The sequence below is a fragment of the Stegodyphus dumicola genome, chromosome 3 (genome assembly GCF_044657685.1).
Source record: "Stegodyphus dumicola isolate Sdum_Otavi_A_Nest chromosome 3, ASM4465768v1".
NCBI lineage: Eukaryota > Metazoa > Arthropoda > Arachnida > Araneae > Eresidae > Stegodyphus > Stegodyphus dumicola.
This window is the reverse complement of record NC_140770.1, coordinates 173226469-173242050: the sequence shown is the minus strand read 5'-3', so window position 1 is coordinate 173242050 and position 15582 is coordinate 173226469. Positions and strand designations below refer to the sequence as shown.

The following is a 15582-nucleotide window of genomic DNA, read 5'->3' as shown; positions in this document are numbered from 1 at the left end:
ACATGAATAATTTCATCATTTAAAACATTTTTGCAATTGAAAGTATATGACTGACCAACAATTGCAAAGATAAAGTCCAGATAAGGTATCTTAAATTGGGTAAGGGGGTAGGTATACATATAGGTTTTTGTCTTGGGCAAGTCGCAACTTGTCTTGAAACAAAACAAATTTATTTCAACATTAATACGTATGCAACTTCTTAATAAGACATTGTTCATTTTATTTTCAAAAAACAAAGTGGCAAGAGTTCCATCAATTTTGCTCGTGCAGTAAACAGTTAAAAATTAGATAGTGCGCGAGAATTATAATTATGAGTTATGAGTTTAACATGATGACATTATTCTGCTCTTGACATCATGAATCATCGGTCATCTTACATCATCGTTGTCTTCAGTAAGAGGAACTATCATCATGAATAGACCAAAACCTGAAAAGAAATACTAACTATAAACCTGAAATGAACCTGAAAAGGGAGAAGGGGAGATTGTGTGCTAAGGACAGTATTGAAGGAAACATCCTAATTGTCTTTCATCTTTGCAACAATAGCATTGTCAACAGTCTCTTCTATTTTTCATTCTGTTTGCTGACTTCAGATATAAAATTAAGAGCTGATTTTGCTCTAGGAAATCTTGTTTCTGGGACTGAAGGTTCTTCAAGGGAAGATTTACACCTCTTATAAGATCTTGTTTCAAGTTTAGTTGATTCGTAAGCTGAAATTACAGTAGATGGTGTTGGAACAGCTGCAGCACTTCATAGGTCTCCATAATATTCCTAATCATCAGCATTAAGAATTTCTCGCAACTGACAAAATTTTTCATCAGTGATACACACTTTTCTTTCCAATTCTGCTTGCTTAGCAGATAATCTCTACTCTATCATTCCATCCAATCCTTTTTATAAAGCTAGTTTTTCTTGCGTTTTCAATTTATTATGTTGAACTTCTTTTTCATGCTCAGACAGGTGCTCATCTGAAATTTTGCAGCTTCTACTTCATTCTTGGCATCTGATAGTTGTTTCTGTAACATTTTTACAGTAAGTTCTGATACAGAAAGTTTTCTTTCCAAAGATATAACTTGTGGTTCACACGCATCCAAATCCATTTGTAAAATAGTTTTTTCCTGTTTTAGTTTAGTACTTTCTTTATCTATAATTGGTAAACGTCTGGGTCTCAAAGAAATAATTTGGTCACCTTTTAAAATAATATGCATCATGTCTTTCTTTAGGTTTTTCAGGTATGCCTGAATCCAGCTTTTCAGCTGGAAGTTTCTTTTACTGTTTACTCTTTTTTACTGTTGATATTTATGTTTCACCAGTGTTATCTTCAACCAATTTCTCAGATTCTGAATTCTTTCATTTTCTAGAACTCTTTGGCCCTGATGAGGGTTTTTTAGAATTACTAATTTATTCATTACTCTATCTGATTTTCTAAACTTTTCTTATGTGGATTTTTTTGTTCTTTCTATAGGAATGGAATTCATCCTTTCCTCTACATTTAGCAATTTTCCTTTTCCACATTTAACATTGCTTTTTTCTTCCTCTTTCTTTAATTCATCTTCAACAGCATATGTTTCTTCTATAGGGTTTTCAGTTTTATTATGAATATAACTTAATTAAGCATTTTACTTTCGACCTGTGTGCTTTATTAATATCCGAACAGTTATCTAACTAATTTTCTTGATCTATACATTAAATTTGATTCATTTTCATCTTTTGCTACTTTTCTGAATATGCAGTTCTTGTTTATAATAACTTCCATTTGCAAAAGCAATTCATTTCCAGTCCCCCCCCCCATTTTTTCATTTTTTCTTGGAAGTACAACATAAATATTTGATTTAATTTCACAGTCATAAATTTGTATGGAACCGTTAAAATACCTGATAGGTTTTTGAAGAATTAATGCTAGGTGAACCAATTACTTTATTAATATTTTCAATTATTATATTTATGTCACTTCCTCTATTCAATGAAAGCTTCTACTTCTACATTATCTATCAGTACAATTTTATGCATGCCGTTCCAATGCTTGTTTACAAATATATGATTCACTCCACCAAAATCCTTTATATTTGTCTTATTTTTAATACATTCTGCAGCTACATGTCCAAATAAATTAAAAGTAAAGTATTCCCCCCCTTGCTCTCATTTTTGCAGAAATTGTCCACATGACCAAGATTTCTGCAAGTAATGAATATTTGTTTTTATTTTACTTTCAAAATAGGTTTCAGAATTAGGCTAAACGGATTTGTTTTTATCATTACCTAATTTAATTTTTTCATATATCTAAAGTTTTCCTGAAATTCTGCCATAGTTTTACAACCATAAAGAATAGATTAATTTAGCGTGGAATCATTTATACCGTTAATAACATATTCGGTTAAAGTGCCGTTTTCAGTATTACCTTTGGAACATAAATTTTTTTAATTACCAAAAAATATTCATATAGAGATTCTCTTTTCTGCATTATATGTTGTGATAATAATTCGTGTAACTGAGCAGAGTTATATTGAACACCATAATCATTTACTAATAAGGCCTTAAGTGCATTTCACAAATTAATTTTTGTTTCATTTTCAATGAATAATTTTGCTTTTCCAGTTAAATATTTTTTGGTGAATATCAGACTGTAATTCATTTAGTTTTAACAAATTAGATACATCCTCAAAAATTTCAATGAATTTGTCAACTGAATTATGTGTATTACCATCACATTTAGTAATCAAAATATCAATGTCATTAAAATTTATGTATGTATTTAAAAACTGGGAAAGTTGAAACTGAACTGATGACTTATCAATCATAAGGACATCATTTTGAATATCATAGCAATTAGCTTGGGCTGAATAATTTTCAAGTCTATCAGATATAATATCGCCCTCTAACTCATCTGGAATTATGTTGCTCTGTAAAATACTGAAATTGCATAAATAACTTGTAATCATTTTAATTATTTCCGATTTTGAACAATCACAAGATGTACTTAATACATGTAAAATCATTTAAAGAAAAAATTTCTTAAAATTTATTTCTTCAGTATATTCTGTTTATTTCAAAAGGTAGTCATCATTAGTTTAAATGTAAAACCTGTAAAATCCCAGAGTCACTTTTGTTTCTGTTGGTCAGCTTCATGATGAAATATAAATTTAACTTAATATTCCCTACTTTTTGATATTTCAAAACACAACTATATTTCTTTATATTCACTAATTTTATATTGTAATATATAACAAAATTCAAACTTTTAAAGTTGACTTATAATCGTCTATGCAAGGTACATACAGATGTCATGAAAACAATCCCATTTGAATCCATTTTGGAAAAAAGAGTGCTTTATTTTGTCTGTACATTACGTATGTAATGAAAAAAAAAAAAATCATCCAAATAGATTTTGAAATGGAATGGATATTTGCATTGAAATGTAATACCCGAAATATTTCCTATTACAATATTTCCTTTACTCCATGCAAGTAAAAAGACTTCAGCATCAGAATATGGATATATAAAAAACAACGATGCCTGGAACAGGTTTCATTTATAATGCACTTAAGCTGCTTCCAAATTATGGTCACCATGCAAATAACAATTTTCAAGTTTTAATGAGCAACATTACCTTATTTATTTATTTTAATGTTCCTTTATTTTGGCTTTTATATACAAATCAAGATATTTTTTGGTTGGGGGTGGGTCTTTAAACACAGTTTAAAAAAGTCTGTTAAAAATATAATATGAAATAGTAAAAACAGAATGTGTATCATCTGTTAATATCTGGTTATTTGTATTCATTAGGTGAGTGCATTTATAGTTTCTATGCTTGCTTGAGTCGTCAGTAGTTAAAGGTTATCATTTGCTTTGGGCTGCATCAAATTCATGAAAAAAGTATGTTTGATTTCTAATGCTGAGTTGTTTCATTCTTTTCCACAGTTCATTGCAGATAATCCAGGCATTCTGCAGTTACTGCATAAAATTAAAACTGAGTGGGTTTTTTTTCACCTTTTTTTTTTATGAAATTAAAAGTATTTTTTGAATATCTTTTTGTTAAATGGAAAAGGTACTATTTTTGGTCTTTTGTGAAAGTGAACATTTGTAAAGCAGAATACACCTGAATAATATTTTTTAGATATAAGTTTTACAGTTGTTTTATATAGTAAATTAATCAAATGAAATCTGGTGTTATAAAAACACATGTATTTCTATCAAAAGTATGATTAATTTTTCAGAACATTTTGTGAGTACAAGAAGTAAACATCTTTCATATATAAGCATTAGAGTACCATAAATTTAAAACAGATTTAGGTATAAAACGATCATATTGCACTGCCTGTCTAAAAAGCTTTTAAATACATAATATTTACTTTATAAATGTATACATGTACTTTTCAATGTATTTATATAATTTTATGATGTCTCTTTAGGTACAGATGGTGTTATTGTGAAAGAGAATGAATTTACAGTGTGCATTGAAGATTTGTATCAGGTACTGAATATTCATTGTTTATACAAATGTTTAATAAAATACGTTTTGAAAGATAAATTAAACATTAAGACTTGACAAAGTAACTTTTAAGGTTGTTATAGTACTTAGTACTAGGAAGAGTCTTTAAATAATAATAATAGTGTTCCTTACATTCAAAATTGCACTATTAGGATTTTAAATGTAGAATGCACAAAGATGTATTTCAATAATGTTTTCATTTTTCAATGTTCATTGTACAAATTTGTTAAGTGCTGTATTCTTCAGATATAGTTACAGTATTTCCTCTTGTATTTTTTTTCCTTTCTGTGTTGATTTTATCATCCGAAAATTGAGAGAGGTAAGTTATGCAAATAGTTTAATTTCAGAGGGATGCAATTACGGTAAGTACATAACAAACGAAAAGTAGTCTTGGATAAACTACAGGTAAATCTCACAGTATTATTTCTTTAAAAGAACCTACATTCCAATAAGAATACAAAAGAGTATTAATATTACAATATCTAATAAATTATCTTCATCTCCATCTCCCTATAACTTGAATCTTGCCCATTTGCATTTTTGTCTTTGCTACACCTTAGGCTTCAAATTAGGCATAAATAATTAAAAAAGGTGAATGTGCAGTTGACTTAGAGAAATCATAGATTGAATGTCAGTACATGTTTGCTTTGCTGTGATGAGTTGGTTCTTGTATTAAGCTGGGATAACGTTTAACAGTTAAAAGGGAAAGGTTCAGTGTGACCTTCACAGGTAGTTTGTGAGAGTTTGTCTTTGTTAGTATAACAAAAACGATCACTATGCAGAAGAATCTATTTTAAAATTTAGGGAAGCTCGTTCTCTGAAAATGCCGTAGGAAGGGGGAAAGTTATGCAAATATTTTATAAATTTTTAGAATCTGGAGGTAAAAAAATGAGGGAATACATGAGGAACTATGGTAAATAGATTATCAGTTTTTTTTTCATTTATGGGCAGAAGACTTTAATAAGTTTGTTTTTGTACTATACAGAGTGATTCAAAATATCCAAAACTTTAAAGGTAGATGAAGAGCATAAAAAGAAACTACCCCTCCCCATTAAACATAGGAACATGATAGTTGAAAGCAACACCTGCATATCCTAGTGAGTATTGTGTGCCTGGAATTGTGTTAGGACAAGTGAGTTATTGTTATGTTGTTATGTTGTTGTTACCAATCTCACTTGATTGACAATTGTCAGCAGAAACCCACAAGATTCATCATAGCAAGGAATCAAATACACCTGCAATTGGCAAGAACCTTAGCACCATATAGATAACAGCCTGACTAGTTCTGCTTTGCCCCTAATTTTGAGAGAATGCACTCTAGGGGATGGGTCTGAGGGTTTTCCATCCCTCTTCCCCTACCCTCAACCCATCGAAATTTTATAATTTCGATTTAGAGTTTAGATTTCGATTTAGTTTAGATAAAAAATTTAATAATTTCGATTTTATAATTTAGAACACATTTAGAGTGTTCTGATGCTGCAGAGACACCTTCTCTGGGATTCAAACCTGGACCCTCTGGTATGATAGTCAGAGTCACTGGCCCCTATCCCGGTTGGGTGGGGCATTGATGTGTAATGAACATGTTGTACTTGCATCACCTTATTTGCATTTCTTTGTCTTTAACTTTTTCTGTACCTCTAAGGCCTATATCACACATGAACAACTGTTTCAGATAGTTTTTCTGCCTGGTTTACTATTGAAAGATAGATCGATTTTTTTTTCCTTCCTTTCAAAATAAAGAAATTGCAAGTTGTTCGTTTTCAACCAATCAGCTTCAAATTGTATCAGCTTGTTTGTTATGGAGAGCCAGTTTTCCCTGTTAACACTCCAAAGTGATCTGTGGCGATTGACTGTTGTGACAAAGCAAAAAAATAATTGTTCCAGACAGTTGTTCTTCTGAAACAATTGGATGTGTGATAGCAGCCTTATAGGCTCAAATTGCATTTCCATTCTTATGCAAAAATGATTTGTTTTTATATTCCTGATAACTTTTAAAATTCGTATTTATTGTATTGTATAATGCAGTTAGAATAAATATGAACTTTAGAAAGCTGTCTTGTATTTAATATACAGTGCAAATTTTGATATCCTGACTCGTCGGGACTTCGGAAATTCCGGATTTGAGAACGGCATTGAGCTTTGTTTATATTAAAATTTTTGTTTAAACATAAATAGTTCTTAGCCAACTAATTCTTAAAAAAGGTGGCATTCCCTTGAGTAATTTTTAAACTTATTTAAATAAGTTTTGCAACTAAATTCAAGGTGCAGGTAGGAATAAATAATTGTTGCCTTCAAGAGCTGCTACAAAACATTGCAATTTAGAAGCTGAAATGTTGTGATAACATTATCTTCTAACGGTGGGTATAACAAAAACGATCATTTTTGTTACACCCATAAATGATTGTTTTTGTTATACCTAAATTATTATAATTTATGTTATACCTAAATTATTATATTTTTTGTTATATAATTTAGTAATGTAACAAATTTTATACCTAAATTATTATAATTTAGGTATAACAAAATTATATTGTTATACCTATAATTTTGTTATACCTAAATTATTATAATTTATAAACTTTTCTAAAATAGGATCTCTGGTAGAAAAAATAATAAATATAAAAGGAAATTTGATAATATGAAATATATTGATTTGATAATATAAAAGGAAACCTGTATAAATGTATGTTAACCAGATAACCTACAGGAAAATGCAAGTCAGAATTTCTGCTTCTGTACCTTTTTGCCCCTTACAATCTAGTCAGCTGTATTCAATATTAATATGTATTGAAATTAATTATTTATGTATCTTCCCTCATCAAGAAAATATAATGAATACTTTGCACATTATTCAAAAGAATTGTGATCATTAAAGTCTATACTAATTTTTTTTCGAATTGCAGAATTTTATTTTCCTTGCCCTCTGGGTGTATGATCTAACATTAGTATTTTACTAATTTTGAGATGTACTGTAATTTTAAAGTAAATATAATGTAGAAAGGCAAACCATAAAATTAGTAAACTCATCTTTGATTTTAAAGCATATTTTAAAAACTTGCTGTAAAGCCATGCCTTAAAAATTTTACATATTTGTGTTATCGAAGACTATGTGACTAAAAATTAATTTAAGTGTATTTCTTCAATTTTTCCCTCTTTTTTGGTTAAATATTTCTAGTCTGTGAATTTGACTTTTTTAAATAAAAGTCATAAATTAGTCATATTAAAAAAAATTTTTGAAGATGTAACAAAATAGTTACAGTGAAAATTCAACTGTGTTTTAAAATGTTAAGAACAAGAAATGCAACACACGGAAGCAGCTTGAAGCATTTTTTTCACCTCGCTGTAAATTTCTGCTAGAGCTTTCCTTATGGATTGTTAATATTAAACGTTTAAAAATTATTGATGGTATTCAAGTCAACTGGCTAAAGTTTGCTTAGACACTAAGCTAGAAAAAGTTCGTATCTCATAATTTTCAATGTTAAAGCATTTTTAAATGGTTTAACTTCTTTAACAAATTTTATCTTGTTTTTGAAAAATTAAACATTTTTGTTATCAGCCATATTATTTATGAGAATCTTCAAAGGCTTAGACAGTCTTTAAAAAAGTGTAATTAAATTAAAGAAGTAGATATGACGCAATGATAAGCTAGTATTGAGACTTCATGTATGTTGTAGCATCCTATGAATTGTAAAATTTGAGAACATAAACCGTAACTATGTGTTCTAAAATTTGAACACATATATTTTACTAGAGTTATTTTTAAATACCAAAATGATGTGCAAATATATTTCTCTGATTTCATCATTAATTTATTTTTCCCTCTTTAGATTTTTGTTTCCTGCAATTCTCCTGTCAGTCGAAAGCATTCACGTTTGCTGTATCCTTATTTCCACTGTTTATGCCGCTTGTATTTCTTCTTATTAGAAGGGATATCATTTCTGAGGTAAAAAAAAACTATCATAATTTTAATCATTTAAATAAATACTTTTGTGTAAATTTGCATATTTGGTATTAGAATAATTTTTCCACATTTTTATTGATTTAAATAATAATGAATAGATAGTAAATTATAGATTTAAATAATAATTTAGAGTTGTTGTACTTATTGACAACAAGATGTTCCACAATGGCCATATCGATAAAACTGTGATAAAATGATAGTTTGCTTCCATACAGTAAACCCCTGCTGAGCATGCGTTTAAGGAATGTGATTTCGCATGCGCACTTTTTCTATTTAATTTGCCTGTTTCTAAAATTTGACTCATATGCAGTTCAACATTCATTTCGAATGCTTGCGGGCATCAGCTCTGGCTAGAAGTTATCAACAATTGAAAACGATAGCAAGCAATTGTATAGACTGCAGGAGTACACCTGACCAAACCATCACTACAGGTACGGGGCCCCTAAGCTGATATCAAATGCAAGCAGGCAATGTGCGGACTCCTCAGATATGTACAGGGCCATCAGATTACTGCATGTAGAATCAGACTCATTTGAAAAGGTGACATTCTGCCATCCAGCTTTGTCGTTTAGCGCACCAGATTCGCTGTCTCTCTCTATGCTGTGTTGTCAAAGGAAGCCAAAGTAATGGTCACCTGTTGATAGTCCACGCTGCTGCATATGTCGATGCACCTTACGAGCTGATTATGGGCGTGCTCCAAACGTGCCCATTTCCTGACTAATGATCTGTGATGTGGTCGTACAGTCTTGCAGGGCTGACCTCACAATATGTCTGTCCTCTCTGGCGTTAGTCATGGGAGGTGTTGAAATCCTACATGCCGTTCAGTGTGACCCTCAACAATCTATTGGTTCCATATTCGCTTGACAGTAGTTGGATGTTGACCAGTGATATCACGGAATGATAGTCTGCCCTTTCGATAAGCAATGATCCTGCTTCTATTGAATTTCGAAACTTGCTGGTAAGCATTTCCTCCTCTTATTCGAGGCATATCATGATATCCTGAGCAAGCTCCAACATTACAAAGTACTTTCCAAATGAGAAATCCACCACACAATTTTCTTTTATGCAGTGCTTCAGATGCCGTTTCTCCCTCTTGTGTCATCTAAATGTGCTGAAATACTAATCATATCCATATCCCAACTTCTTCCTTTCATGTGATTTTGTCGTTCATCTGATCTTCCTTCCTGGTGTTGATGTTTTAATACCCAGCGGTGTAATTAGCAATTTCAGATATGAAAGAAGGAGAAATCAAAGAATTAAGCAAGAAATGACAAATGAAAAAGTCGATGATCAGCAGCTGACAGTGAAAGTAGAGGTAATGGAGAAAATAAAGTGCCTTTAGCTCACAAGAAATAAGAGTTGTTATAAAGCCATAGGAACTTTTTGACTTAGCAGTCAAGGTTGACTTAAATGAAGGAAAAGGGAACATTTTATAAAAGGTATTGAAAAACACCTTATATAAAAACCTCTCCTTTCTATCACCTCGTCACTGCAAAACTTCTAAGAGCTGTGTTAGTCACTGTACACCCATGTGGTGACCGTTCCTGTATGTTGACTGAATAATAGTCCCAAAATTAGCTCATGTATGTCATAAGAATTGACTAAAATGGGTACCCAGTGTCCAAGAGTTTGGCTGGGCACACTGTCCCTAGGGATTATATCAAGGGACTGGTTTTCCAGGTTGGAAGTGTGGTGTGGGGTTAACTTTCCCACCCTGTAAAAAAAAATTCCAGTTCAGAAATCTCAAAAGCTAAATCGTGGATGAATACCACCCAGACGAGATGGAACAACAATGGACTTGTGTATTAGCACTTGGAATGAGCGTACACTCTAAAAGGGTGGAGCAGTTAAAAATCTGGTTGATGTCTTTGAAAATTATAATTTAGATATTTGGTCCATTCAGGAGATCAGAATGCTTGGCTAAGGAATTTTGGATAAAAAAAGGTGCAGTATTTTATATAGCTGCCATGATAAGCAGCACTGCTTTGGAGTTCAATTTGTAGTAACTAGGAAAATAGGAGACAGAATCATAGACTTCAAACCTATAAATGAAAGGGTCTGTAAAGTGCAGATTCGAGCTTGCCTTCAAAATATTAGTATTATCAGCGTACATGGACCTACAGAAGACAAATGTCATGCTCCCGCAATGGAGATAAAAGTTTTGTTCAGCATTGCCATTGCTTGCTTTGAAATCGTTGAGTTTGTTAATCAAAAATTCATTGAAGTGTTATAAAATATGAAATCAATAATAAAACAAATTCCAAGTTAGGTCTTTCAGATGCCCATATTCAGTAGAAGATTACGTAATTCAAAATTGGATGGTTCTATGTACCATTGTTTTATCACAATGTAAGAAACATACATGCATTTATGCAGATTCTTCATTATTTAATTTCTTTATATATAACACAGGGCGATAATACTTGGTGGCACCAATTTGAAAAGTGAACCGACATTTAAAATTTTCAATGCGAAATGCCAAAATGAAATTAATAGCCCTTCTGGGACCCATTTGGACTAAAAAATGGCTACTGAAATGTAATAATATCCAGAATGATGACTTCTCATGCATACAGACTGAAAAAGTAATTAAGGATACTGCAAAGGAAGTTCTACCAGAACTGAAAGGGGAATAAACGACATGGATAGTATGATTGTGATAGTGCAAAAATTGCTGAGGAGAAAAAAAAAGCTTCTAAACTTCTGATACAAAAACACTATACTAGAGGAGTAGAAGAAAATTGTAGTTCGTTGAGAAGACATGAAGAGAAAGACTGTTTCATATGAAAAAGAAAGCATATATGGTGGAACAGTTTAGTGAGATCGAAAATTTAAAAACACAAAATAAGTTGAGAAAATTTTGCCAGAAAATCAGTGCTGTATCTTGCTTTGCCTATTCTGGGACTATTAACTGTAAAAAAGGTGATGGCGAGCTTGCAAGTGATAAAGTTGAAGCGCTGAAAAGATGGAGAGAGTTCTTTAGAGATATTCCGAGGGAAAAACAGAAGGCAGGACTTATTAATAAGGTTATACAGTCAAAAGTCGTTAATCCGGACTCGTCGGGACTTCGGCGATTCCGGATTATAGATCATCAGTTTAAATCTGGTAAGATGGCGTGCAGAAATTATAAAATTAAAACTATGAAACCGTAAGTTATAAAATAAAGAACAATTATGATCTAAAGGGTATCAAAATTTACAAAAAGAAAAAGCTTAATATTTATTTTACTTTATTAAACATTTCTTTCAATGTAAGTTGCTTCGTTTTATGTGATAATACTTTCTCTTTAATTCTATAAACAGACATAATTTCTTGTTCAGTTACAAAGTTCCGCTGTTCAAGTCCTATAATTGCTGTGTCTCGAATACCGACTAATTTGTCAATCGAAATTTTTTCGTTTTCAATAACCTCTGTGTCACTTTCTTCACTAAAGGAAGCAACTTATAATGACGAGGAATTTGATTTAAATCATATCAAAGACAGAATAAATCGAGATGAAATACTACATTTAGTAAGGAATTATAAGCCAAATAAAATGAAAACATCTGCCCTGAAGATAAGGATAGTGCTGACAGATCAACTTCCAATTCATTGCGTGCTGCTGCGTCGACATTATTGGCAGAAGTTAAACAGTCAGTTGCAGAGACTTTTATTTCTCTTGAGTGTGCAGCCGGAGACACTGGACTATAAGCATTAATGAGAGTAAGACAAAATTTATGGCAGTCATTAGTAAAGCACATAATCCCCTCCCACTGCAAATAAACTCTTATACTTTCAAGGGCATTGCTCAGTTTACGTATCTCGGTGCTATCATCTCTAATGATAACAATATTAAACTTGGAATTGACAATACATTATTTGGAGCTAATAGATATTATCATTGTTTAAAGAATTTATTAATGTCTAAATTATTAAGCTTTATAACAAAAATAAATCTGCATATAACTCTTATTAGAGCTATCATATTGTATGGTAGTGAATGCTGGCCATTAACAAAGACAGTTGAAAAAAGACTTCTAATCTTTGAAAGAAAGATACTCTGAAAAATATATGGCCTATTTAGAGAAAATAATAAATAGATAATTTTGTTTAGCCAAAAAATCTATAAAACATGCCAGCAAACTAATATTGTCTTGAGTCATCAAATCTTATTGTATCGGGTGGCTTGAACATATGTATAGATGAGACAATTTGAACTCTGTTAAAAAGGTGACCTTTGCAAGTGTAGAGGGTATTAGGAAAAGAGGAAGGCCTCGTACAATCTGAATAGATTGTATAGAGGTAGATCTCAAGACTTTAATCAATTGTTGGCAGACCACAACTGGTTGGATCCATTGGAGGAAGCTTGTTGAGACAGCCTTAGTCTGTAATAGGCTGTGGTGCAAATGAAAGTTATTGTTCCAAGCAACAGTCATTTCAATTAACATTTGTTTCATTTTTTTCCCTTTTAATTACACCAATATTTGCAGTTTTTAAAATAATACATACTTTTTTAATGTTTTTTCCACATAGAGGGTTTATTGTATTTTATCTCCTGGTGATTGAAGAGTTGTCTCACGTGCAACACAAATGTGAGCCAGTTTTCCTGAGAAAATTCTCCTACTGAGTTAGCCCTTATATTCTTTCCTATAATGCAATGGATTCTTGATTTCACAAACTTGTATGGACTGCAAAAAATATCCGTAATTATCAAAAGTTCATAAATGGTAAAGGCATTAAAAAAGGCATAAACCTTTTGGAACCAACAAGATTGTTTGTGAAAGCATGTAGTTTGTAAATCAGAAGTTCATGAAAACATGAATTGACTATAATCAATAATTCATTCTTTTGGTTCCCTTCTCCCAAAAAAGCTTTTTTGTTTCAATACTTTTCAAATGGCTTAGAAATCAAAATAATATTATACATGCTTGTCATAATAACACCTATGAGAAGTTAGAATGAGCGATTTTGAAAAACATACTATCAGTTTGGAAGTATGGTAATTATAAGTAAAGTTCTAAAGGAATTATCATTTTGTAACTTGTAAGTAACTTGATTATGAAGTACAGTCAAAAGTCTTTAATCCGGACGTCCATAATTCAGAATGATCTATAATCCGGACTTAAAAGCTACAAACTTTCTGCGTATGCGCATATGCGTTTACTACCAGAACTGAACGTAGCGGTGCACAATGAACTGGAAGTTGATCTGTCAGCACTATCCTTATCTTCAGGACAGATGTTTTTATTTTATTCGGCTTATAATTCCTTACTAAATGTAGTATTTCATCTCGATATACTCCGTCTTTGATATGATTTAAATCAAATTCCTCATCATTATAAATATCATAAATACACATCAAATAGTTTTCTTTTTGCAATTTTCTAATTTCAACTATGCGTAATGTACGCTTTACGCATGCGTGCGTTGAAAGAAATATTCAATAATGTATAAACAAATAAATATTAAGCTTTTTTTTGTAAACTTTGATACCCCTTAGATCATAGTTGTTCTTTATTTCATAAATTACGGTTTCATATTTTTAATTTTATAATTTCTGCATGCCATCTTACCAGATTTAAACTGATGATCTATAATCTGGAATCGCTGAATTCCCGACGAGTCCAGATTAAAGACTTTTGACTGTATCAGAATTCTAGTAATTCAGTATTTTGGTTAAATAATTAAAACTATTATAAAATTAAACTGCAATAATTAAAAAATGAAGATTTATGTTTTCATGTTTCTTTAACAAGTTATACAATGTATTTACTGGTAATATTTCTGCATGGGAATGATGAACAAATTTGGTTAATAAACTTGTATAAGGATAAATTAGTTTTTGTTTTGTCATTGATAGACAAATATTTTTTCCTGTATAAACATAAACTGTGAACTCCAAATATTTTTTATTATAATAAAATTGTTAGGCTCTAAATAATCATAACTGTTAATATATAATAGTTATTAGTGTAAAAGATAAGATTTTGATACTTTTTTCTCTTCTTACAGGTCAAAAGTTAAAGGTTTGTTGGCACATATCTTAAGTTCTGCATCTCATGAAGATGCCGTTCCTTTATTGCATGCAGCAACATTTTCAAGCAATAAATACTTTCCTGTGCATTTGACAAAAGTCCGTTTCATGTATGGTGATGAAGGAGGTGTTGCAGCTGTCCCACCTGGCATTGACGAGTAAGAATGTTTTTCTTTATGGATTTTACTGTGAAATAATATTCTTTTATAGTATATATGTTTTATTTAGTTGTATTAAAAGTTGCAAAGATGAAAACTGAAGTTGCAGAATATTTTTTAATAATAAATTTGGTACATTACAAAGTCCGTAATCTGGACTCGGCGGCACTTCGGCGATTCCGGATTAGGTTTTTTTCCGGATTATAGATCATCAATTTAAATCTGGTAAGATGGCATGCAGAAATAATACAATTAAAAATATGAAACCATAATTTATGAAAAAAGAGCAACCATGATCTAAAGGGTACCAAAATTTACAAAAAAAAAAAGCTTAATATTTATTTGTTTACTTTAGTAAACATTTCTATCAATGTAAGTTGTTTAAGTTGCTTCGTTTTTTGTGCTAATACTTTCTCTTTAATTCTATAAACAGACATAATTTCTTGTTCAGTTCCACTGTTCAAGTCCTGTAATTGCTGTGTCGAGAATACTGACTAACTTGTCAATCAAAATTTTTTCGTTTTCAATAACGTTCTCTGTTACTTTCTTCACTATCGGAAGCGTTCATGAGTAAATGCTTTACTGGCATTACGCGCATGGATAAGTTTGCGGCTTTGAGGTCTGGATTATAGATTATTCCAGATAATGGACGTCCGGATTAGAGACTTTGTACTGTATTAGATAATAGTAAAATAAAATTAACAAACTAGCTTAATTAACTGTGAAAAGTAGATTATTAACTTAATTAACACAATTAACTATTAAATCAAAGTAGTTTAAAATAGTATTATAACTTTTAAAAAAATCTGATGTTGACTTGCTTCTACGGCCTATTAAATTATACAACATGGATAATACGGATGCATTATCTTTCTTTAAAACTTTAAATGAAGTATGAGTCGAATAGTTGTCTACAGTGAGGACAATTTTTTTTGTCATCAGGTAAACCAACCAAATTCAA

The 15582-nt window shown here is 31.0% G+C and overlaps 1 protein-coding gene across 3 annotated transcripts in view; it reads left to right on the top strand.

Annotated features, from left to right (window-relative positions):
* Tango6 (transport and golgi organization 6) overlaps positions 1-15582 on the top strand; it is a 139077-nt gene that overhangs the window by 57427 nt on the left and 66068 nt on the right. For all 3 annotated transcript variants that reach the window (XR_004759362.2, XM_035367382.2, XM_035367383.2), the window contains 3 exons: positions 4410-4471; positions 8317-8432; positions 14442-14621. Coding sequence is in view for 2 of the 3 variants with exons in the window: in XM_035367382.2 (XP_035223273.2) it covers positions 4410-4471; positions 8317-8432; positions 14442-14621 (358 nt within the window). In the remaining variant the exon portion in view is untranslated. The remainder of the gene's footprint in view (positions 1-4409; positions 4472-8316; positions 8433-14441; positions 14622-15582) is intronic.